Source organism: Phoenix dactylifera, unplaced genomic scaffold (genome assembly GCF_009389715.1).
Source record: "Phoenix dactylifera cultivar Barhee BC4 unplaced genomic scaffold, palm_55x_up_171113_PBpolish2nd_filt_p 000146F, whole genome shotgun sequence".
In the NCBI taxonomy this organism is placed as follows: Eukaryota; Viridiplantae; Streptophyta; class Magnoliopsida; order Arecales; family Arecaceae; genus Phoenix; species Phoenix dactylifera.
In genome coordinates, this window is record NW_024067700.1 from 257,893 (window position 1) to 284,244 (window position 26,352).

The window sequence follows — 26,352 nt, forward strand, 5'->3', positions numbered from 1 at the left end:
TATGCAAGAAGTTGGTGGATTATCTATACACACACATATATATAGACATAAACATATATGTGCATATGTATAGGGAATGAAGTCCATGAACTATTTATTTGGTGAGATTGATGTATGTTGGGAATTCAGAAATATTTTGAGACTGAAATTATTATGAGAAATGAGAATATGGATTATAGTAGTAAGAATAAATATCTAATGTGAGAGAGAGAGAGAGAGAGAGAGAGAGAGAGAGAGAGAGAGAGAGAGAGAGAGATCTATGAATATGGTTTGGGCCGGCTCGGACAGGATAACCATCCGGCCCCATCCGACCAATCCAACCCATAAAACATCGTTCCGTAGGTCTATTTCGAACACAACGCGGTCGAACCCAGCCCAAATCAGATGAGGATAGGAGAAGACGGGGCTGAATGGATAAAGGGAAAGGAGCGCTCCATTCGGCGAGGACCGCGAGCTGAGTGGAGACCATGGCGTCGCTCTCCTCTTCAATCCACTCCTCTTGGTGAGCCTCTCTCTCTCTCTCTCTCTCTCTCTCTCTCTCTCTCTCTCCTCTCCCACTGATGGTATCCGAAAGATGGATCATTCGAGAATGAAGCCATCAAGGCTCAGACAAAGAAAAGTTCAAAATTTTGATCCGGGAGCATCCCCGAAAATGTCAAAATTTGGTACTTCAGAATCAAAGAAGTCTTTATTCCCCCTTTTTTTGGTATGTGATATTTCAGTTTATATGAAGCAGTTTGATAACTTACTGATTGTTATTCTTAATGCACTGCGCTCTTCCATATATTACAGCGTTACTTCGGCAGTAATATAAGGATAAACAACAGCACTTATCCCAAATTTTCGGTGGATTCTACGTATTTTACTTTGTCGCCGGTTTCTTTTGGGGAATTTCTTTTCCGAACTTAAGCTGCATTCTCAACTCCTTACATGTTCCCACTTGAGTTGCAACCAATGTAAAATTTTCTTTTTGACTTGCCCAAGTTTAGAAATTATCTTATGGGAACCGGTTTTAGATATCCAGCAGGCGATATAGTTAACCTCTGCAAATAGGATGCATGATATGGGCTTCTCTTGGATTTCAGCAATTATTGTATCTAAAATGGGAGTGGAAGTCCTGGGAAGGCCTATTGACAATTAGAAATCCCCTATCCCATCATAAGCAGCTCTTATGTTTGTAATGTGTCCCGTAAGAGCCATCAAATTAGCTACGTTTTAGAGTGATGCTGATGTTAGCATAACATGAACGTAGTCTTTTAGAGAATGTTATATACTGCACCACGGGTAGTGTAATAATGAATTTTAGCCTATCTTTGATGGGCTTTCCTCCTGATGAGGATAGCTGGCTAGGCCGCCATTGCATCACTCTTTCCTTTTCTTTCTCATTTTGCTACTATGATCATAAATAAAGGATGAAAAGGGTGAATTAAATCTTCATAACTGTTTAGTTTTGAAACCTTCTTTCTCCATGGACAAATCAATAGAAATATGAAATCAGATTTGGACTAGATGGGTTCATGAAGCATAAATCCATGACCTGTGAAATGCTTTCCCATAAAAATTCCCTGTTCTCAGATCTTTGGAATCTTCTTGCTATTTCTCAGAGAAGTCCGAATATGAATATTTGGATTTAGGCTTTTGATTTGGGTGCACCGTTCTGATTGCAAACTCTAGAATGGGTTGTGCCTTGTAGATTGGGCGCAATATCTCTTGTGTGTATTTTAAGAATTGTATTGCATATAAAGAAAGGAAAACATGCACTTGATTTTACCCCATATATATATATATATTTAAAATAATTGCATAACTTCTGAAATCTGTCTCAACATATTACCATTTGTAATGTGAGGTTAGAACAAGTTCTTTATTTCTGAAAATTGCTAATTCCTACTCCGTCATTTCATTTTACAGATCTAGGAGATTTAGGACAGTTGGAGACCTCAAGTTGTTTAAACCTATATATTTTCTTTCTTATTGGAATGTGTAGTAGCATTGATTACTTCAAGTGATTCAAAACTAGAGCCTTGGATAGTTAACTGCACATATGGGAGGCTTGAATTTTTTTGGCTCATGCCTAATGTAGATATCTTCTTCTTATATTTCAGGAACTTGAAATCTCTGTTTCTTGGTGAAAGAAAGGGAATTTGTATTACTAGTAGTCCTGTCAGTAGGATTGGATTTTTGAGAAAGCCAGTGCAGTGCAAGGAATCTAGGATTGGGAAGATGCCAATTGAAGTGCCACCTAATGTTACCATTGCATTGGATGGGCAAGACTTGAAGGTTAAGGGTCGATTGGGTGAACTCTCAAGGACTTATCCACGTGAAGTTAAAATTGAGCAATTGGAATCTGGAACTCTAAGGGTCTTCAAAGCTTTGGATACTAGAAGAGCCAATCAGATGCATGGGCTTTTCAGGTAAGCTTTATATGCTCATAGCATTTACTAGTTTATTCAGTTATTCTCTCTGCTATTACTTTCATCTTTAATTTTTGGCTTTTGTTGATTCTTGAACCTATTATATGACATAATTATACTGTGTATGCCCCACCTGCTTGAAATCTCTGCATCAGATTAATCTGTTTTATGTTACCACCTCTGCATTATATCTTGTTGGCTTCATTGCTTGAGACTTGAATACTGATACCTGAGAGCTTAAGAGTGAGAAATCTTGGCTTGTATCAGGTGATTAATTCCTATAGTTACACAAGATTAATCATTTTCTGTTTCTTGGTGGTTATATAATTCTCCTCTATACACATTGTGTGTCTCTGCTTTTCAACTTATGCACGTGCAATGGCCTCGTTTTTGGAGCAGTAAATGCAATTGAAAAAGCAAATCAATTTTTTATTAAAAATGAGACTTATGCCTTTCACATAATCTCATTGAGAGCCCAAGAACCACCTATATACCTCCAAGAATACACTTAAGCAAGAGATCATGAAATAATGGGATTGCATTCCCCATATCTCCCAAAGTTGCATTTAGTGGATGCATGCATATGATTTTATTTTATTTTTTGTCATGGTTGTCTCTCTGGATCTCCAGCTAAATTGGTGAAAAATTATATGAGATATGCAAGTTGAATAATTTTGACTAGAAATTAGCTGCAAAAGTAAATGCTAGCTTACATGCTTTCTATAATGATTTTGTTGGAAGAAATTTATTTCTTTTTGGAACATCTGCTTAGTTTTTGTCTGCAAACTGTTCTTATGGAGCGGAAAGAGTTCTTTTCCTGATTCTTGTTCTTTTTCTCTCTTCTTATGAAAAAGAACTAGGGCAAGTAGGAGATATGGATCCATTTGATATGTCTGTGTGCATGTGTGTGCACGTGAACACATGCACATGTGTGCTTGTGTTTGCATGTGCCCATTTGTGTGCTTTAGTTATATTGTTTACAAACCATTTAGTAAGATAAGTGGCTGCTAGTCAAGGACTTTCTCAAGGTTTCAATTTAACTTTGGAGTATTTTAGTTAGCTAAGTAAAAATACATTATGTTCATAATCAGTCCATATCAGCAATTTGGTGGTTTGCTGGTTTCAACTGGTTTCAGCCTGTCCAAGCAGAACATATTGATTTTAAAAGGGACCTTTACTGGCTTCGTCTAAGAGCAAATGCAGATGTTTCAAACAAAACCAACCAGTCATAGGAATGAGCAAGATAGTGTCAAGCAGTGCACTTGTTTTGATTAGCATTGTCAAAGGTGCTCTGGATGCTTGCCGAGGTGCTTAGGCAAGGTGAGGAACCTCTGAGTGCTTCAATAGTTGCTAGGTGAGGTGAGTTTACCAAGGCGATGCCTAGATGAATGCTTGGGACCATGGTTTGCCATACCGGTCCGTACCGGCCGGTATAGGCCGGTACGTACCGGTCCGGCCTAAGACCGGTACCGGATCAGCATGGAATTCAGTACCGGTAGTTTATTGTTGAAGGACCGGTACGGACCAGTACGGAATCGGTACGGGACCTGTTCGGGCCGTCACCGGTACGCCGACCGGTACCGGTACGGCGGACCTTGCTTGGGACAAAGAGCAAGACTTTGGGGCGAGCACTCTTCAATATCTGAAGTATTCTTCCCATCTCTTCTTGCCTATTTTTTAGTGCTTTAATAGCTTTAGTTTGAGGATCATTTTGCTCTATAGGAGTCCTTATAAGTAAAGGGCTACTCTAGGATGTTTAATGATTTATTTTTTGTGTTGCGTTTTGTTTATAAACATTAAATATGTTTTAAGAAGTCGTATTTTGCTATCATCTTTGAAGCTACTAAGGGATGTCTAGTGGTTTAATTTTGCTGACTTTTGTTTTAAGACATGACATGGAAAGTGGAATTTGGATATAGTGTTTCTAAATATATGAAACGTGATATCTAATGTAAAAGACAATTATGATTTTTGATGTTGAAACTTGAACAACTAATCTTGTAATGCTTGCATTGTTTTCATACGTACATACATAAATACATACATACATGCATACATATATATATATATATATATATATATATATATAGAGAGAGAGAGAGAGAGAGAGAGAGAGAGAGAGAGAGAGAGAGAGAGAGATGAACTAGGCTTCACTCAAGTGTATCCAAGTACGGACCGAATCGCCTCTACCATCATTCAATCAGCGTGCAACTTGAAGCTTGGAAACTGGCCATTAACAACAACCCTTCACCATGACATCCAAAAAGGAAAAACAAAAAGAGATAGAACATTAACGAGATGGGATAGCACTCATGCCTTTTTCCTCCTCTCTCGGGTACAACACTTATACCTTAATAGGAGTGACACGCCGCCCATGCCTATGCCCATCCCTTGGGACACTTATACCTTAATAGGAGTTTCTATTTATTTCTGCAATGTTTCTGTTTTTTTTTTTTGCAGAATAGGTGTTTATCATGTGGGGGTTGGTGTTTATCATGTGGGGGTTAGTGTTTATCATGAACAATGTAATGTTTATTTCAATAGAGTTAGTGTTTACTCTCAGCAAGTTAGTGTTTATTTTTGAGCACTTAGTATTTACTCCTTTCAAACTTTCTGTTTATCCTCCTCTGTTGTTGTTTACTATGAAGCAGCCCCCACCTGACCGAGAGCTGCTAGATCTTTTTCTGTTTATTTCTGTGAGGTTTGTGTTTATTCTCGCAAACTGGGTACTTATCATTTTGCGGATAGTGTTTATCCTGGACGTCTTAGTATTATTTTTTGCAGCGCGAGGGGGAGAGAGAGAGAGCACGGGCAGCACGTCCCATCCTATTAATTAATGCTTCTCTCTCTCTCTCTCTCTCTCTCTCTCTCCTAATGCAATAGACCTACTAATGACTATTTGAATGCCTCAACGTATGCAGTAATCGAACGATGATAGAGCTGACCAGATCCAGGCTTGAACCCATCTCTCTCTCTCTGTCTCTTTCTCTCTATATATATATTTGTTGAACTTTGTTAATATCAATGCCTTGCTTTCTTCAGGCAAGTACCCTTTTGGTGCCCAGTGCTTGAAGCGATATAGGGTTCATGTAGTCTTAAGAGCACCTTTTGCTTTTGATAACGTTTGTTTTGATCCCCCTTTTGGCTTGGATCTGAACATGATACATGTCATGTAATGCACTTAGCAAAAAACAAAATAATAAATATTTTAAATTATGCAGTAAGTCACAGAAAATAGGATTGACATTATTTTGAAAGCCTTAATCAAATGGAATGGACTATTTACTTCCCAGAGATTTTATTTTCAACATAACATATAAAATATTGAAGAATATCTAATTGTCATCACAGAAAAAGCATAAAAAATATTTAGATTGAACATATTCATTGGAAGTCCATTTTATCGGGATATCGTTGAAAGATGTAAACATAGGAATCATGGGTACTGCTCCTCGACATTAAGTAGCAGACTTTTAAGCTATCCGAAGAATAGTCCTTTGTCATTAAGGATATGTAACAACCTGGTGTCTAAAACCCAGGGCCGGCCCGAGCCCTAGGCAACCAAGGCGGTCGCCTAAGGCCCCGGGCCAATGGAAGGCCCCCGGGAGGCTGACCAAAAGGAAGCAAAGGCTCCATATAAAACGGGATATGGAGCTGGCTACGAGTCTTCCCCCTTGATGGAAGGGAGGTGGAGAGTTTCCTGGCCTGCAGAGGGGCAATTTGGAAAGTTGGGGACCGTAGTTTTGTTTTGGGTGGGGAGAGAGAGAGAGAGAGAGGAGGGATTTGGTTGGCTTGATAGACGCTTGAAGCAACTCTTATCTTTCATCCCTTCTCTTTTTTGGTTTTGGTCTTGGTTTTCCTTCCCTCACATTACTCCTGATCCAGCTGGGCCATCGGGAAGAAAGATAGGGGGATTGGAGATGGACTTCTTGGAGGGTGGAGATTCTTTTAGTTTTCTCCTCTCGGTTTCTTCTCCCCTCTTGGGTGGTAGAGAGAGAAAAGGAGGGATGGGGTTGAATGGCTGCTGTGCTGTGATGTTGCAGTTGCCGCTTGGGTACTCACTTGAAGGGGAGATGGTGGGATGGGACTTTTATTAATTAGATGGAGTGAATTTCCCATAATGACCCTACTTTCTGTTATAGAGAGGTTCCTTTATGGACAAATTCTTTTATTTACCTTGACCATGAAGTGCCATGGGATGACCTTTTCCTATTCGGCTCTTGCTTGACATGGTAAACTGTATTGCCAAGCATTATCTCGGTTATTTAATCAGTTTCATGGCCCTTCATTTAGAGTAATTACTTTTATGTGCTTCCATTCAAGAATAATATTAAATTGAACTTCTTGTCTATCTTTGTTAGATTCATGTATCTTTGTTGAAATAGTGTACTTGATAGCTATCTATTTTTATATATTTTTTTAAGTATTTTATATTTATTAAAAAAAATATTATTAAAAAAAAGAGGCCTCGTTCATTGGATTCGCCTTAGGCCCCAGAATGTATTGAGCCGCCCCTGCTAAAACCAATGTAAGAATTAAAACAAGAGCTGTGGAGCATGGACATACACAAAGGCGATATGGATACAACACACTTGATTTGACAAGTATTGGAAAAATAGAATATGCTACGGCAATGCAACAATAAATAAATATACATTTTTTACACATATGTAAAAAACCATCCATAAAGCATAACGAATTGTCAAACTAACATAATCATACTCCATAAATAATGTTAACACTCACAAACTTTGTCATCTATCATCATTCAAAAATATAAACTGTAATCTATACTCCAGACATTTATCAGGTATTCAAGTCACAAAATAATTAAGTTAGTCATCCATCAAGTGCATCATTAAAAGTTTAGCAATCACCAAATAAAAAGAAATGCCCCTCGCCCTCATCTCCAAAATCTGAGAAGTATCCCCAGCCGGGAAACCTCTGAAGGCCCTTTTTTAATTAAAAAAGGATATTTAATGGAAATATTCGATATATTTTAGTCATATCTTTTGCATTTGGATATCCAATGCATGTTGCTTATGGACTTGGTGCCCAATTTGGAGTATTTGTATCCTAGACTAAGAGATAATGAATTTATGTGAATGAACCAACATGATCAAGTAGATAATTCAAACGCTCTCTTTTAATCAATGAAAGCAGAAGAATCTTGTTTCAAGAAATCATCGTAACACTAGAATTTTAATACTTGGAAGTTTCTACCTAGGGCACCTTATTTTGCTTCGGAACTTTGTGGAATCTCATACATGCACTTTCTTCCTTGGCACTTAGCTTTGAATGTTTTCTAAGAGCTCTGGTTTCTTCTTTCAGAACCCAAATCTGATCATCCATTCTCTTCTTATTCAAGTGACTAACTTTTTAGCCAGCTAAAAAAAAAATCCAGGCATGCGTAAAACAAATCACATAAAACATCTTAAATTCCAAAAGCAGGCCAAGAGACAGTGAGGGAGATGGTGTGGCTCTGTTGAAACTTGCGATGGTTTGCAAAGAGAAAGAAGGGGTTGGTTTTCTATAGTTGAGAATGGAATCCTTCACACTGTAGTGTCAATGGATCTGATGAGATGTTGTAGGTGGAGAATAGAAAAAAGAAAGAAAACCAAATTCTAACCTTCCATGAGGACTCCAACTAGAGGAACTCAGTTGGAAGGGTGTTTGCAAGGGACTATCATAGACCAGCATGGATATGTAGAGGCTGCACTGCAGATCGAAATGGCACAACCCTGGAGGTTTTCCCACACTATAATGGGAGCAAGGGAATCTGGGGATGGGGTAGTGCTTCTCTGCACCTACAGGAGAAAGCAGATTCACAAGGCTAAGTGGAAGCAAGTGACCACCTCATGTCCACATGGCTCCACCCCTGAATATGTAGCTGGTTAAGTATTGTTAGACGATTAATTTTAGGACTTTTTTTGGTTAATACTCATCTTAGATGTAGTAAATGAGTTGATTACAACAAAAAGGACAAGAATCTTGGTGCAGAAAATCTCTTGGAATTCCAGGAAAATTGGCAAAGTTTGTCACGCACTTTCCTTCTTTTGACCTTGCTAATTATAAAATGCATCATAAGATGGCTTAAAATATTCTTAGGACTATCACCAGGCTGCCAACCAAAAAAAAAAAAAAAAGCTTCAGGTATCAGAATTTGTAAACCCACTTGTCACCCTGGTCCACGTGAATAAAAAAAAACAAAAAAGAAGGATTCACCACTGAAACTCTTGTGATCCCATCTCCCAGAAAGGAAGACATGTCAATACCATATTTTCCCTTCATCTGCACCTTGTTATCCCTTTCATGTGAAGCTTTCTAATGCATGAACTGAAAAGTACAATCTGTTAATTTAAACATCATATTATCATGATCAACAATTAAGTTTGTCTCTTTTAGGTTAAAAAGCAGAAGCGGAAGAAAATAGTTTGAAAAGTGGTAGAAGTTTTTTTATTGAAAAAAAGGTGTTACGAGTGGTGAAGACTCTACTGGACATGGATGAGGTGGGGTCATAATACATATGATCCTATTGGAAGAAAAAACAGTACTTAAAATTTTTCCTTTTGAGTTGACCATTTAAATATGTCATCTCAAAAGTAATTTGATATAATTTTAACGATTGTTTTTTTTTATGTTTTGGCTAGATTGATGCTTAGAGGTCTAATAAAATATGCAACTGCATAACTTAATTTTGAACCTAATGTGAAGAATTGTGAAAGATGTTCCAGATATCCATAATCCTGATACATCATGCAACTGCTATGGCTGAGCATCTTGGGCATTCTATTAGTTTACATGTTATTTATAACTGATGAACTGGAAAGTTAATTGTCACTGAACTCAAAGGATGTCATTGGGCAGTTTGGGCCTCTAAACATATCAGCAATCTGCAGTCAAATAACAACCACAATAATTTTGCATACAGGCCATTAGATATATGATACGAGTTATTTATGAAAATGATTTGGCAAATCAAGGATATATGTGATATTTCATATGAAAACTTGTGCAGGTTTCAAGTTGGTTTCAGAGCATGTTCTAGTTAGCTTAAGATCAGATACAATTCAGGCAAAATTGCCCTAGATCAGTTCTGTGATAGCTAGAGATGTCCCATCTTGAATATGTTCTTGTAAAGGCAAAAGTTTTTTTTTCCCTTTTTTCGTTTTCCTGATTATTCTTTTGCTGGTGGGTTGTGCCAAAAATTGTCAATTTATGAAGTTATCTTTTAGGTTTGGAAATCTGCCCCTTCCTCCTTGCATGACTTCTCTAGTTAAATCTTCCTGAAGATAAAAACAGAAGCTTGCCTCAGTGTTTATTCTGCTAACCATTTCTCCTATTTTTTATTTTTTATTTTTTTTGGCTAAAAAAAAAAAACTATTTCTCCTATTGCTCACGTTTTTTCCAACAAACTGACAGAACCCTCACTGATAACATGGTAGTCGGGGTCTCAAAAGGATTTGAGAAGCGACTTCAGCTAGTTGGGGTTGGATATCGTGCGATGCTGGAGGGCAGAGACCTTGTACTTAACCTTGGGTTCTCACACCCAGTCAGGATGGCCATTCCAGAAGGCTTGCAAGTGAAGGTGGAGGACAACACCAGAATTGCTGTGAGTGGATATGACAAGTGCGCCATTGGTGAGTTTGCTGCATCAATAAGGAAGTGGAGACCCCCAGAACCATATAAGGGAAAGGGCGTCAGGTATGCTGATGAGGTTGTAAGAAGAAAGGAGGGAAAAGCTGGGAAAAGGAAGTAGAACTGGTGTTTCACTGTTCTTGGATGTATTTTTTTTTTTCTTAAACATTTTGTTGCACCTAGCAGACCAATGGGTGTGAAATGTACTCGAGTGATGGTTTCCAGTAAATTGTTTAGAGTTTTGTTCATTATATGAAACTGCAATTTGTCTGGTACTCCGCAGCTTGTCTATGGAGACAATCCCAAGTCAGAAGAAAACAGAACAGAAACAAGCAGAGTCTCTCTTGGAATTTGGATTGAAATGCTCGGAAGCAGTTTATAAAACTTAATAAGATCCCTACTTCCCAAGTAGCACGAGTGATTCAACGTTCGACTTTGAAACCTAGGTGAAAGGGAAACCAGCACAATCCAATACAGACATTATTAAACATAAATAACTACTATTTTGGCCCTCCTTATTCTTTCATTCTGTTTATTATGGTATCTGCTACTAAATTATATGTGCATGGATCACATTTCCTGCAAAGGGCATGACTCAAATCACACACAGGAACATTTGCTAACCTGCAAAATTATACAAGATATGTCCTTACTACAATTCCATCACAATTCCCTTCCTGTTAATATTACATAGCCATTCTGTCAAATTGTAAAAGAAGAATTAACTGCTCGAAAAAGCAATATATAACCTAAATTGGCAATCTTATTTCACAAAACTGTGTGAATTGGTTTGTACAGGGGTCTGTTTTCGAAATAAGAACGGAGCTGTTGAAATAGCAGCCATGGTGGACCCTGCTCTTTTTTTTGTGAGCAGAGGTTCATGACCTCAGAAGCATGGGATGGGAGATGAGGGTATTTGGGACCAAGCACTTCCCCTTAGGGGTTATCACATTGCATTCCACATTATTTCAGGCATGCTGCATGCTCTCCTTCAGTGCAATCTTATATGTGGAAGGCCTTTCCACACACCATGTTTTCTGCCCAGCCAATCAGCCATAACTTCTTGAACTAAAGTAACCATACCGCATGGTTCTCCATAAAGTAACAAACCTGATGAGTACCTTCAGATAAACTGAGTGGCTTAAAGCAACAAAAATGCAACTAATTTTCTCTTAAGGATAAATACAAAAGTATTCAACAAAATCATTAGGATCATTGTTCTTGAAATAAGAAGTTATTTAATTCTCTGAGCCCTTTCAGACACTATTAAAATGGTTTGCCTTCATATTGGTCCTGGAAGTACCTGCCCATGCACCAACTTCACAGTCCTTCCTTCAGGTAACTACATCAGATATGCACATTAATAATGCATCCTTCATTCTTTGTGATTCATATTTCAAAAATCTGGTCTAACAGAAGTTGAAATTTAAAAAAAAATGTTGCAGTTTGAGTATTTGAACTTCAAAATCTTTACATACTAGCAAGAGCTGAGCCGATGATATACATTCACTATTATTGGAAAGATGCGAGATAAAGATCAATATTGCACTGCCAAAATTGAATTTGGGGATAATGCAGGTTTTAGCATTCAGTGCACCTTCAAAGACCTATTTTTAAGATGGTACTAGAAAACACCATTAAAGACCATTCAGAAGTAAAACAGATGATCAAGACACAGCTACAAAACAAAATTCAGCTTTAAGGGAGAACATAATAGTGCGGAGAAATCAAAATAATTGTTCAATTATGTAGAAATTTTCCGTGAACATCAGACACCATTTAATATTTAGGAAAACCAAGCAAACCGTTTGGTTTTGGTTTTAGCAAATTCTCCAACCCGAACCCAACCCAAAATCAACTCTACAACTAAACCCGACATCAAATCCAAAATCGAACATACCTGATATTTCTTTACTGCTCTTTATATTTACTATAAATTCTAACCCTCTATCTTATTCAACCTGGACTGTTTATAAACCATGGATAGGTAAATTACTAAATGGACAAATCCTAGAGGCTAGAGAGATGGCTCCCCACCCCCCCCCCCCCCCCCCGATTCTTCTAAGGAATTATTGTGTTTGTTGGACTTATTTTCTTTGATGTAGTTGGACTTGTTTTTAACTTGAATTATTATATTTGTTGGATGATTGTATTATTATTTGAAAATTATTGAGTTTATTGGATGGTTGTATTAACATATTTATTAGGTGAACTAGCATGAATTATATAAAAATTGATATCTTTAATTTGAATATTTATATATAAAATTTTAAAATAAATAAAAAAATAAAATAGTTTTTGATTTTTTGATTTGAGATTTTTTTTGACAATTCTACAATTTTTTAATTTAAACATTATTTAGTTTTGGTTTTGGTATGGATTTTGGGTTGGGTAATGATTTTTTCACTGAAGACTTACATTTTTTTTTTTATTTTGGTACAACAGCTGCTCATACAGCTCTAGTGTAAGTACAACCAACTAAATCAAGAAAAAAAAGTGGCGCAGAGAAGGGGCCAAATCCGCACTCGTCCAAAGGACCTCTCCGGAGTGTCGAGCAATGAAGGAGGCGATCCAGTCAGCAGCTCTATTCGCCTTCTGATACATATAAGCAGCCTGAAAGGAGCCCCGATCCCTTGCCAATTTGCGGATCTCACGAACTAGTGGATGACCATCTCTATACCAGTCCTCGCTCTGTATCCAGTCAATCACCATGGTGGAGTTCCCTTCAAGACATACATTATCAGCACCGAATACGCGTCGCAAATGTGATACCCTCCCAGGCTGCCATAAGCTCCACCCCAATGATAGTCAAACCAAAAATGCGTCGCTCCCTTGTAGCGATAAGTCCGAAGGCACAATCCCTAACCACAAAATCCATACCTCCATAAACACCATCAATCGAGGCACCACTATCGGAGTTCACCTTAAGATAGCCAGGGGGTGGGGGCTCCCAAGAAATAAAGATAAACTTGGGCGCTGAATCAGTATAGCAGGGGGCCTAGATGTCCCTAGCCATCCTAGATGAGATCATAGTGATAGCCGAGGTAATCTCCGCAACATGAAGAAAGGCTCTCCCACTACTGCTCTCGAAGTCGACCTCCTGCCCTCGAAAAGGCGGGCATTCTTGTCTAACTAGCTGTGATAGGCCAGGTATGCACACGAGATCCCTTACTTAGCGTTACTCGGTCTCCTCAAGAAGTCCCTCAGGTAGCAAAGCAGGTCCTCTACCGTCATGAAGGCCTATGGAAAGGGAAGGGATGCCCACCCCCAAATCTGCGTTGCTCTAGGACAACCAAGGAGGACACGGTTGATAGAGTTCTCGGCATCTAAGCACACGTTGTAGAAAGGAGTGATCCGAACACCTCTCCCAGCAAGCACACTTTTGGTCGGGAGGCAGCTCCAAGCCATCTTCCAGATGAATAGAGCCACTCAGGGATGCATCCGCATCTTCCAGATCCAACCACCCTCAATCTGCCTAACCAGCTCCTTGCTGATTAGAGCATGAAGATCCTTGACTCGCACCCTCTACCGCCCTGTCGGCATCCAGGCCAATTTGTCTTACTCCTTTCCAGAAGGAATAGGTAAGGCCAAAATTCTCTCCGCCAACAATTCACCAAATACCTCCCGGACCAACCCCTCCACCTGCCCTCTCCAGGGATAAATAGGTTGCTTACCATGCACCTGACAATCCTCGCCGTATCCACCATCGTTAGCAATCGACAGAGCGGCAACTCGGTCACCCTGTTGTCCTCCAGGACATCAATAGATCGTCCATCATCAACAACCCATCTGATCATATGGAGCACTAATGGAGCGTGGGCGCAGATCTCTCTCCAAATAAAGAAGCAGTGGCGTCCAACCTGAACATCCGCCTCTATCGAGAGGGCTCCATACTTAGCCCCTAGGAAGAGAGCACCATAGACTATCAGATTCTAAGATATACATGACTGCGTGCCTCGCCACAGGGGGCCTATCCACTAAAGGAGTCTTACATTCATATCCTTATTTTGGCTTGCACTGGTTGAAGTTTGCTCGCAAACCGATTCAACCCTCTTCACGCACACACTCTGCCTAGATCTGGCACTTGCTCCGGTTCAATTTCCCTGCCAACCCGGTTCAACACCCCTTCCCTCTTCGCTCGCTCCATTTCCCAATAGTTCTCGAGGCAAGTCCAATAATACGGGGAGGGGAGAAGATCTAAAATCCTCGCTTCCATCTTCCATTTCCCATTTCCGACCGGCTATGGCGTCGCCTCGAATCCTCCCGTCTTCTCCCCTTCAGAAGCTCGCAACCTTCAAAGACCCCGCCTTCTCCCCGGCGACGGCGATGGGGCTGCCCTCCTCCTCCGATGCGTCCCCTCTCGACTCCTTCGCCTCCGACCCCGTCTTCTCCGCCTTCCTCTCCCCTGACTTCGACTCCGCCCGCTTCTCCTCTCAGGCACTCAGCTCCGGCTCTGCCGCCGCCCGAGCCGAGTCCCTCCAAGATGCCATCCGCCTCCTCGAGAAGCACCTTCGCTCCGAGGTCCTCGCTCGCCACTCCTCCCTCCTCTCTCAGCTCTCCTCCCTCCGTGACGCCGAGTCCTCCCTTTCCGCCGTCCGCTCCGGCGTCGCCGCCCTCCAGTCCTCCCTCCGCCGCGCCCGCCAGGAGATCGCCGAGCCCCGCCGCCTCGTCCGCTCCCACACCCTCCAGCTCTCTAACCTCCATGCCGCCGCCGACCTCCTCCAGTCCTCCGCCCGCCTCCTCCGCCTTTCCCGCAAGCTCCGCGACCTCATGTCCCATCCCCCCGACCGCCTCGACCTCGCCAAGGCCGCCGAGATGCACCGCGAGATCGAGCTCCTCTACGAGGAGCGCGGCCTCGCCGGCATCTCCGTCGTCGAGGACGAGATCCGCTGGCTTTCCGACACCGGAAACCGCCTCCGATCCGAGGCCATGAAGGCCGTCGAGAGGGGCATGGACGAGTCCAACCAGAACGACATCTGGTGCGGCCTCCAGGTGTTCTACAACCTCGGCGAGCTCAGATCCACGGTCGACTCTCTCATCAACAAGTACAAGGGGATCGGGGTGAAGAGCGTGGGGTCGGCACTGGACATGAAGGCGATCTCGGCATCGTCGGGGGCATTTGGGCCCGGCGGAGTGCAGAGGAGCGGAACGCCGCAGATCGGGGGAGGCAAGAGGGCAGGAGAGGCCCTTTGGGAGAGGATGGGCCGGTGCATGGATGAGCTTCACAAGGTGATGACGGCTGTGTGGCAGCTCCAGACGGTTCTCTCGAAGAAGAGGGTCCCATTCACGCAGATCTTGTTCCTCCATGAGGTCTGGCAGGTTAGTGAGTGAATTCCTTCATGATGACAAGCTAGCTCCGCGTTGCCAAACGTTTTATCTATTAGAATTGCAATTCTGTGAGTACTGGGGGTCGTTGTGTTCATCTGTAGATGAAGTTAGTACAATGAGTGCAAATATTGGATTTTATAGCTTGTTTCTCCAAATGTTAATTTTGAGTCAAAATTGTAGATTGACAAGGTTGATCTTTGTTCAATTTCTTTGGCAATTTCTGTATATAAAGTTGGTATACGTGCAGAGATCTTAGTTTTTGTAACTTTCTTCTTCAAGGCTTAAGTTTGAATCCAAAAAAATACATTGAGAGGGTTGAACTTCGTTCAATTTCTTTGAGCTGTCCTTAGGAATGATGGGATTGTTAATTTTGGTTCCAGGTTGAGCTGACATGGCCTTGTTGTATGGTTGGATTGTTCTGATGATTTTGGAGATATCCATGTGGCTATAGAATGATTTTCCTCCTATTATGTCGTTATCTTACGACATTTTGTAATTTTTCTTCTCTTAACAATGGCTTATTGTGCAGGAGGGAGACCCTCTACTAACAGATCGGGTCTGGGAAGCACTTGTCAAAGCTTTTGCTAGCCAAATGAAATCTGCCTTCACTGCATCAAGTTTTGTCAAAGAAGTATTCACTCATGGGTATCCAAAACTATTTACCATGGTAGAAAATCTTCTTGAAAGGATTTCACGCGATACTATTGTGAAAGGGTTTCTACCAGCTCTCACACCTGCAGGAAAGGATCAAATGGTTGCTTCCATTGATATATTCCAGACAGCCTTTCTGGCTCTCTGCCTAAGTCGCCTCTCTGATTATGTTAATAACATATTTCCCGTATCAAGCCGTGGAAGTATTCCTTCAAAGGACCAGATCTCAAAAATCATATTGCGTATCCAGGAAGAGATTGAAGTCGTTAGAATGCATGGGCACTTGATGCTTCTCGTTTTGCATGAAATTGGCAAAGTTTTACTCTTATTAGCTGAGAGAGCTGAATACCAGGTACATGATTTCCAACAATAAAGATAGTCTGGATGACAATGTTTCCCATCTCTTATATGAATTACACCATTAATTTATTTTTAAGATTTGCATATGTCACTATATTGTCTATTGTACCAATTCAACATCTGTCAGTTTTTTCCTGCCATTCTGTTGGAAGTAATTTTGAAGACAAAATTTGAGCTGCCTCTCTTTTAGTTTGATAGTATGTTAAACTTTCTGCTGCACATTGAACATTTCACAGCCTAATTCTGGTGATTGATTTGTTTGTTTTAGGTGCTTGTTTATAAGTAATCTTTTATCTAAAACACCACTGTCCCACTTCTCATGGGGGTTTTTTGTCATTGAAAAAGTTTATAGTAACTCAAATCCTTCCTCACTAACCTTGCCCTGTTTTGCTTGAAAGACCAAGTTGTAATCTCTTAGAGGTGAGAAAGTTCTATAACCTTGGTGTCAATTCTTTGAATTAGTGCCTAAATTTAAAGGGCCATTAGAGGGTAAAAGAATCCACCTTATTGGTTGAGCATAGGCAACTAGGGAACAATTTTCAATTTTCTATAGATGAAGAAGTAAGAAAGCAAGGTTTGATAAGTGGAACTGCATTTGTCTCTAAGCTACATGTTACATTTAAGAGCTGAAATTGAAACACTTAAATCAATGAGAAAATGAAAGATAAATAGATCTTTCATTGAATTGTGCTTATTGCTGATAGGCTAACCATCGGGTCTACATAGGAGCATGTTCTATGAGCTTATTACGAGACATAAGTTACTGTTACATTTGAAACTGAGCTCTGCATAGAAGAGGTTTAACTGCTTCATTGTATAGGATTGTGGGGGACAACTTCTAAGGAAGAAAAACTTCTTCTTTGGATAGTGTACCTACAATATAATTCATACAAAAAGTCTGTCTTAGTCTCTCATCTGGCTGCCAATTATCTGTTATGGTGTTCACTGGGTTCCCCATGTTCAGTTGTGGTGATGTAGTTGGCCATCATTGGGCCTTTGATTGCTCTATTGCTCGAAGAGCATCCATAAAGTCTAGTGTCTTTGAATGATAGGAGAAACTGCTCCAGATTTCAAAGAGAAACTAGTTGCAGGATTGTCAACAATTACTAGTTATAAATCCCAAGTTGGGTTTAAAGAGGATCCACTCAAGTCATAGTTGGTGAGTAAAAATAATTCTCTTATAGTGAGGGCAGCAGACGGCCCTAGAATTTACATATTAAGATTATTTTAAGCATGTTACCTAATTTGGACCCATTCAGTGGTTCATGGGTTGTTGTTGCATTTACATGGATGGTCTAAACTGGGCTTCATGGCTGTTGTCCAACACATCCATTTGGGTCGTTTGATGCCAGAAGGCTCACTGTCAGTGTCAAGGTCAGCTGAGGGGATACCTGATTTTGTCTTCGGATTCATGAAGTTGATTTTGTTTTGGGAATAAATATGTTGTAGCTAGATGGAGTACAAGTTGGAATATTGCTAATGCTTTTCCAGTTAGAAGTATTGATTTCACCATCTGAACTTCATTTTGATGAAAAGAATTTTAAATTTTATATGTACAAGTGAAAAAGATGTTGGTACTCAGCCAAATATATCAGAAACTCTGAAAATTTAAGAAATATTATACGAGTCTTGTAGAAACTATTGATTTGTATAAAAATAGGGAAAGGTATTTGACATTCTTAGTTCCTCTTTTCAACTCAAGTTCTAATCAATCCCCTTTTTGTATAAACAGTCATATAGAACTCCTTTTTTAACTTAACAGAACAAATGGTCCCTACTATCCACCTAATTATGAATATTATCAATATCCTTATCTTTATGTTAAATAATAATTATAACCTTAATCTTTGTAAAACAATCTCTTTGAGTGAAAAGGTAATAATGGTAGAGTAAATTAAGGTTGTAATTACCATTTAACATAAAGAGATTGATGGAGTTGATCATTAGTTGGATACTAGGAACCAGGATTTAAAAAATTGATGGAAATTAAGGTTGTAATTACTATTTAACATAAGGAGCTTGATGGTGTTGGTCATTAGTTGGATACTAGGAACCAGGATTTTAAAAATTGATGGAACAGGACCATGACATTCCAATCGCAAACGGTAACCGAGGAATCTTGGGATGCCGAAGTTGGTTGGATTGGTACATATGATTGTACCAGTCAGTACTAACTATATCAGTTGCATACCTATTGCTTTTCATTTTTATTGATGCTAACGATCTCCATCTCAACCATGCTAGTACTCTTCTAATACTGTAGCATTTTGAGACAAAATCGATGCAGAGTTTGATATGAGTATATAAACCTTTGGTTGGAACTATTTTCTTCCATTCACAAAAGACATCTTTTTAATAAAAAGAGGGCTGATTTGAAGTTGGGTTAAGAGGGTAGATTGATACATCAAAATCCCATGAAATAAAACATGGAACATACAAGCGTGGGATTTTTTTCTTTTTTAAACTTTTCTCTTTGAAAAGTACATAAATGATATATCGTGCATGTCTCTAAGGCTTTAGAAGTTTAAGATAAAGATACTATTATCATTAGGTGGCCATTTGTTGATTTGTAGGTAGGATTGGAAATGGGCTTGGGCTGGGCCAGCTTTGGGCCGGGCCTTTGGGCAGGCTTGAGACTGTTTGGGACGGGCTTGGGCCTAAAAATAGCATCAAAATAAATTTCAAGCTAGGGCCGATGCTTGGCTCGGTCCAAGTCTAACTCCTGGCTCGAAACTTGAGCTTGAAACCTTGTCCAATCTTAGCCTGAATTCATTATTAGAATTTTTTGGTAGGAGTCTTTTAGGTCGTGTCCAACCATTTTAGGCCAGTCCGGCCAATTTGTGTCAGGCTTAAATGGTTGTATTTGGATTAGGCCCGATTGGGGGTCTAGGCCTAGGTTCGGACTCAAGTAAGGGATTTGGAAAGAAAATTCGGGCCTAAACCTGGCCTGAAGCCCGAAAATTTTTTTAGGCTAGGTTTGAGCTGGCATGTGGTTCGGCCTGGCCCAGCCTAATTCCAACCCTACTTGTATATTGTCTTTCCAGATCAAACTAACTAGGTTAAAGTTTTGTCAATTTTGGCTGTTTATGAGTACTTTCCTGTTAAGATCTGGGTCATTCAAGAGTGCTAGCATTTTCAGTTCCATTTCTTTGGCTTTCTTGTGCCTGTAAACTAGCTTTCATTCTCATTCACAAGATTTGGGTTCACATTCTAAACCTTTTCACGAAATTAATATAGTTGTATTTGAGGCCTTCTCAGCTAGTCTGATCATTTGAACACAACTATTATTCCTGTTTTGCAAGATTTAGGCTAAGTCAGCAGGTACTTACTAGTTTCTTGCTTTACTATTACACACAGATGAAAATTTAAAGCAAAAGTAAACATTGACCTTAAAATCTCTGCCTTCTCAGCTAGTCTGATCATTTGAACATAAGTATTATTCCTGTTTTGCAAGATTTAGGCTAAGTCAGCTGGTACTTTCTAGTTTCTTGCTTTACTATTACACACAGATGAAAATTTAAAGCAAAAGTAAACATTTACCTTAAAATCTCTGACTGGTTCCAACATATTCACTACCAAACCAATGTCTGAATTAATGCCATTATCTTCAATTGACAGTTTTGAACTGAATTTGAATTGGTATTGGGTAATTGTTGATGTTGAAACAGATTGTTGCAAAGCCAGTTTTACCTTTTATTTCAAGTATTTTCCCCCTATGTAATGCCTGTAATTAGCAGCTTGTGATGGTTGCAATATTACGAGTATTCTGTATTGAGAGAGTATTCTTCCATATAGGTATTGATATGTCATGCCAACTTGCTCCTAGAGTCTTTTGACACTCATCCTATTGCCACAGTTGGTGATGCCTCAGCTCTCCTCACCTGCCTAAGCTCAAATGCTTATTTGCCTGCTTGTTGCTCAAGTACCACCCTGGATTTTAGTAGAAGACAGTCGATTTTTGATGTGTCTTCATTGGAATCCTACATGCTCAAGCCATCTTAATCATTTGTGTATCAATATGTTCTTTATCATTGACATCGTAGTTTTTGTTTGATGCTGTTACAGCTAGGTTATTAACATGCAACTGCTTAACTTATATCCTTAGATCTTTTTATTTAGTCTCTTCCAATTGTAAACATATTTTTGATAGCAGGAGTGCTTCAAAGCATTTTCCACCCGCATGATCAAATCTTCTTTTGCTTGCTTGTTGCTCTGGTTCCCTCATGCTTAGATGCTTGAAATTTGATTTTGGAGATGTCTGATTTGGAATCATATTCTGAATTATTTATTGTAACAACTCAGGACCTCATCCAAAATAGCTAGTCGGAAGCTATTATTTGGGTTCCTTGATCCTGTATAAGTATCCAAGATCTACCCAGCGAATAACCGATGTGGGACTAAACACATGCTTGCACGGGTCCTCACATTTATTAATTATTATTTGTTCTTTTAAAATCTCTCTTTGCTTTCATTTTTATGCGAAGTGGTTATTGCATCCTTCTAGTGCTCAGCTTTTTTGAGCAGATATTCTATTGCTCTACAAACCAAAGTCCACCGAACCGGTACCGAGATCCGTATCGGTCGGCATCCGGTACGGTTTAGTACCGGTTCGGTACCGTATTGAACCGGTATAGGTAGGGCGTGCCGGTTCACGGACCGGCACACTTTTTTTTGGAGTTTTCAAAAAAAAATGGTAATTACTCTTTTTGAACCTTTTCAATGAATTTAAGTCTAATTTGATGCTTTTTTGATTTTTTTGATGTTTATATGATCTTGGTTTAATCTAGATGATGCATCTTATTGCTTTAAAATGATATAAATCATAAAATAAACAATATAAAAAATTCTCAAATCAAGTAGTGACGTAAAAATTAAAAATTAATACAATCAATTATATACATTTTAAGTCCAATATACATGCCAATATCTAAAATCGAGTCGAGTGGCGATGCCTCTCATAGGAAAGATGAAGCACACCTTATTTAGCCTTGGATCTTTCTTCTGATAGCTTGAATCGGTGCTGTTTGTGGAGTTTTTGGGAAGGCCGAAGTCTATAGTGCTACAGTGCTAGAATGTTTGGAACCGGGTGGGACTCGGTGTGAACCGGCCAGTTTCGGCCCATTCTGGTAGGTAAGTGACCGGTTCTTGCCAATTCTATATGGGTTCCGGCTGGTATGGGGCCGGAGCCGAATGTAAGAAGCGAACTAACCCAGTTTCGCATTGGGTCGGTTCGGCACTGTTGGCCCAATTCGGCAGTCCTTGCTACAAACTTTTTAAGTCATTGCTGTCCTTATCTCACCAGCAGGCAGTGATCTTGTAAAATATACATCTTAGATAGGTTTAGGTCAAGCAAAAACCAAACCCTGACTAAGGATTTGTTTGGCTCAAGGTCCCCGGAACTCTTTGTGGGAATGCATGTGTTCAATGTTGTCAGCCAAGACTTCTTGGTTACTTTCCTGGATGGTATTGCACCTTTAAACTCATCATCTTCTCAATTTTTCTGCAACTTTTTGATGGTAAGATTGGAAACTATGTTCTCCAGGTCTTTAGGTTCCTCACATATATCAGCTCCTTTCATTCATTTACAGAGTCTTATTTATTTCACTTAAAAAGTTCTATTTTGGTAACCAAATTTTGGTTTATACTCTCCCATTTGGACGAATGATCGGATAACAAATTACTGCAAAGCATCAAAATATGTTTTGATTGTTTTTGCTTGTATTATCTGTAGCCATGTTTATCTGTATTGGTAATGAGACCGGTGCAAATTAACATGACATTTTTTAATTCTGCTTTCATGATGATGGTTTAGTTGCCATTGATCTATGTTTTTTCTTTTTTTTAATTTTGCGGTACAGATCATCTATCTATATTAGTATCTAATGTTGTTAATCTCTAATTTGTAGATATCCACAGGTCCTGAAGCTCGTCAAGTTACAGGTCCTGCAACTCCGGCCCAACTCAAGAATTTTGCCCTCTGTCAGCATCTCCAGGAGATCCATACACGCATTTCCAGCGCTACGTCATCTCTACCAACGGTTGCCTCTGATGTCCTGTCACCATCTCTTGGTGTCATCTATGGAGTTGCCTGCGACTCAGTCACCTCCCTCTTCCAAGCCATGCTTGATCGTCTCGAGTCCTTTATCATTCAAATCCACGAACAGGACTTTGGGGACCGGGGACTGGATGCAGCAATGGATAATAATGCCTCTGCTTACATGGAAGAGTTTCAAAAATGCACAGTCCATTTCCGGAATGAGTTTCTATCTAAACTCCTGCCTTCTTCTGCCTCACGTTCAGAGACCATATGCACCAGGCTTGTGCGGAGAATGGCCTCTCGAGTCCTCATATTCTTCATTAGACATGCTGCTCTGGTGAGGCCTCTTTCTGAGTCAGGCAAGCTAAGGATGGCAAGGGACATGGCAGAGCTGGAGCTAGCAGTTGGCCAGAACTTGTTTCCCGTGGAGCAGCTTGGCGCACCATACCGGGCACTTCGTGCTTTCCGGCCTGTGATCTTCTTGGAGACATCTCAGCTCAGTGGTTCTCCACTTCTTCAGGATCTGCCACCCAGTGTGATACTCCATCACCTTTACTCTCGAGGCCCTGATGAGCTGCAATCACCATTACAAAGGAACAAGCTCACCCCGCTTCAGTATTCATTGTGGCTTGATTCACAAGGGGATGATCAAATTTGGAAAGGAATTAAGGCAACCCTTGATGATTATGAGATAAAGGTTCGAGCTCGAGGAGACAAGGAGTTCAGTCCAGTATATCCTCTCATGCTTCAGATCGGATCATCATTGGCTGAGACCACATCATCTCAGTTGTGATATGTTTTTCTATGGAACATGCGATGATAGGAACAGATCTGAGAGCCTGTTCCCATGGAGTTGCTTTGCTAGAAGTACCTGTTTCTATTTTGACATACATTTCCCATATCAGCAACTTGCTAAATTTGGCAAACTAATTGGTAGTGTACATGAACCTTCTACAGCATTGCTTTTTTACATAGAGGCCTTGCATGCTCTCAAATTCTTGTTTGGTGCATGTTACCAAGTTGAATTGTTGTAAATTATTCAATTACTTACTGGAGATGTTGGTTAGTCAAATAGTTCCTGATCACCATTCATGAATTATTAATATCTTTATGATATTCATAAATTCAAAGAGTTGATCCTGAAAAGTTCATGAACACTCGTGAAGGATCCATGTACCCTGACTAAGACTACATGTATTCTGTGGTCATACTTTCCTATACATCTGGTGGCAGCGATAGCTCATTAATCTTTGTCAAAGAACACATTCTTTACCCTTTTCTGTTCTCAGCTTTGACCATGTAACTTGGACAAGGGTTCTGATAAAAATTAAAATTCTTTGAAAACGTATTTTGAATTTTGTATCATTCTTTAGACCCTTGCCATTCATAAGATGACTACAACTCAGAGATAAGCAGAACTAGCAATAACTGTACCCGTGATTAAACATCGAGAAGTCAGTTTGCATATGCAATACGCAAACAACTGTATTTTGGAAATGTTGGAATTTAGAATTTGGACAAACCTTCGTATCTTCTGCTAGTTGCAGTCATCATAGTGGTCCTTGCAAGTGTTGGGGCTCATGTACTCAGCCATAGTAAAGGTATAGCAATATACTAACTTCTTTCCCAGCTAGAATGTATTCTGAATTTTATTACATGCTGTAGATGTTGAAACTATCTGGTGTTGAGCTAGTTTAAGATATTTTGCTCACATAAATACTTCCATGCTTTTAAACTGGATAACAGTAAATACTGAAATAATATTATGATTGTTTTGAAGAATATAAAAGATTATCTTATCTAAAAACAAAAGATATATAAAAGATATATCAAGCATACATTCATATCATACTTGAGAATCACAAAGGTCCCACAGTTCGAAACAAATAGATGCAATTCTTCCACATAGCAAACCCATGAATAAGAATAAGAAAACGAGGAATAAGTCATACATTTAGCATTCACAGGTCAACAGAATCAGCAAAAACTAATGATATACATGAATTATGTCTTGTGATCTATTTTTCGCATGGATCCTCACACATGGACATCAATCCTAATTATCAAATCAGGCTGGCCAGACAATGGCTGATTCCCAGAAGAGAATAAGTCTTAAACATATTGCATTAAGCACTAGTCTTCTTGTTTTAATGTTCTAGTTTCATAAGCCCATCCTCATTCATAGGCATTATGACAATGGCAGTTCCAATTGTTCCTCCTAACATCAAATGGTTTTGGGTATACACCATGCATTGCATTCTTGATAACTAATTGAGTATAACTGAAACTTTTTTATCATGTGTGTTTTGTACTTGTTTATATTATTTTATTATTAAATATTTTAAAAATATTTTTTCATTATATGTGTATATGCATACAAATATATATAAATACATATACATTCATATACAATATGTATACAGCACAAACATGTACACATAAGTTCATGTATTAATGCACATACATATCACATGTATGCATATATATAAGTAATATTTATTTCATTATATGTATAAAAGTATATAAATATATAATATGTATGTATGTATGTATGTATGTATGTATGTATGTATGTACATACATACATACATACATACATACATACATACATACATACATAGACATTATATGTATGCATATGTATACATTATTAGTTTAAAAATGTTAGAAACTTGATGATACCAGAAGTCAGGAACAGCAGCTTCAGGACATGGCAGAAAGCTGGAAGATATATAGTTGACTTGGCCATTACGAGAAAACAAGAGGAAAAGAAGGGTTTCAAATGTGATGGATTCTTGGGAATTAAACTTTGAGCAGCAACAACTATTGCAACTCTCATGGGTCTATGGACCATTGGCTTATTATTGTTGCTTGGGGAGCCATTGGCTGATTTTCAAGTGAGTAAGCTGCACTAAAAATGCCATGTTTATGGCGAAGTAATTCCAGTGTAGTTTATTATGTGAATGGTATGGTGGAAAGGGTCAATTCTATGAACAGATCAGTATATGGCTTATATAATTCTCTCAAACGAAAATGTTATTTCAACATCATGAGATGCATGTCCTCCTTTCTTGACATATGGTTATGCTGGGATAATCCGATCTGAAATGTCGCATCAAAAGGAAGATCACCATATCTTCTATGACTAAGTTGAAGGGTTGAAACTGTATCCCCCAACATTTTGGATAGTATTGCAGATGAAATGACCCTACACACATGACCCTGTACAAACCTAGAGTGGTTGACCAAATGATGCTTCAAGGAAGATTGATTTCCATCATGTTTTTGAGAAAAGATTAGGCGAAGACCAGTTACTTTCATTAAGTAAATGAAAGAGAAATAGAGGAGGCCAGCAAAACAAAAGAAGGAAGGATTGAAAAGCAGAACGTTGGAAGTAGCCATTCTCCTGGTCCAATCTTTTACAAGAAAGAAGATATTCTCTAACACTTCAGGCTTGGAGTTATAAATTCTTCTATTCCTTCTTTCAAGCCATATCACCCAATAGCAGGTGGAAGCCAAAACATCCCAGCCCTTTCTCCAAGATGTAGCATGTTGGAACTGGATTTCTGTTTTATTCAACTAGAATGCATTAAAATTGTAAAACTTGGGATAAGTCAAGCTAAAAGACATGGAATTAAAGAGCAAATTTGGATATTTTGCTGTAAGTTAATGTAATTTACTTATACTAGAAGTCTACAACCAATACATTTTATTCTGCAATAATTTACGTGGATAATTCAGTCCATTGTTCCTATTCCTGACATGAAACTTGATCCTATTTGCGCAGAGTTGGGTCTAGCTCTGAGATATCATGCATCAGTGCAATAATAAATAGGCCGGGTCACACGCTTTTTACCATATGGATCACCTGTAACATCAAGTTCTTTACACAGTTTGCTCAAAAAAAAGTAACATATCAACATT

General features: G+C 39.3%; 2 protein-coding genes across 2 annotated transcripts; both read left to right on the forward strand.

Moving 5' to 3' along the window:
* Positions 1-354: 354 nt before the first annotated feature.
* Positions 355-10,327, forward strand: LOC103716674 (50S ribosomal protein L6, chloroplastic). Its single transcript, XM_039116941.1, has 3 exons — positions 355-502; positions 2,106-2,414; positions 9,837-10,327. The coding sequence occupies exons 1-3, from the start codon at positions 468-470 to the stop codon at positions 10,171-10,173; spliced, it is 681 nt and encodes a 226-aa protein (XP_038972869.1). The 5' UTR covers positions 355-467; the 3' UTR covers positions 10,174-10,327.
* Positions 10,328-14,168: 3,841 nt separating this feature from the next.
* Positions 14,169-23,527, forward strand: LOC103716673 (conserved oligomeric Golgi complex subunit 5). The gene is made up of 3 exons (XM_008804771.4): positions 14,169-15,371; positions 15,910-16,383; positions 22,298-23,527. The coding sequence occupies exons 1-3, from the start codon at positions 14,295-14,297 to the stop codon at positions 23,219-23,221; spliced, it is 2,475 nt and encodes an 824-aa protein (XP_008802993.2). The 5' UTR covers positions 14,169-14,294; the 3' UTR covers positions 23,222-23,527.
* Positions 23,528-26,352: the final 2,825 nt, after the last annotated feature.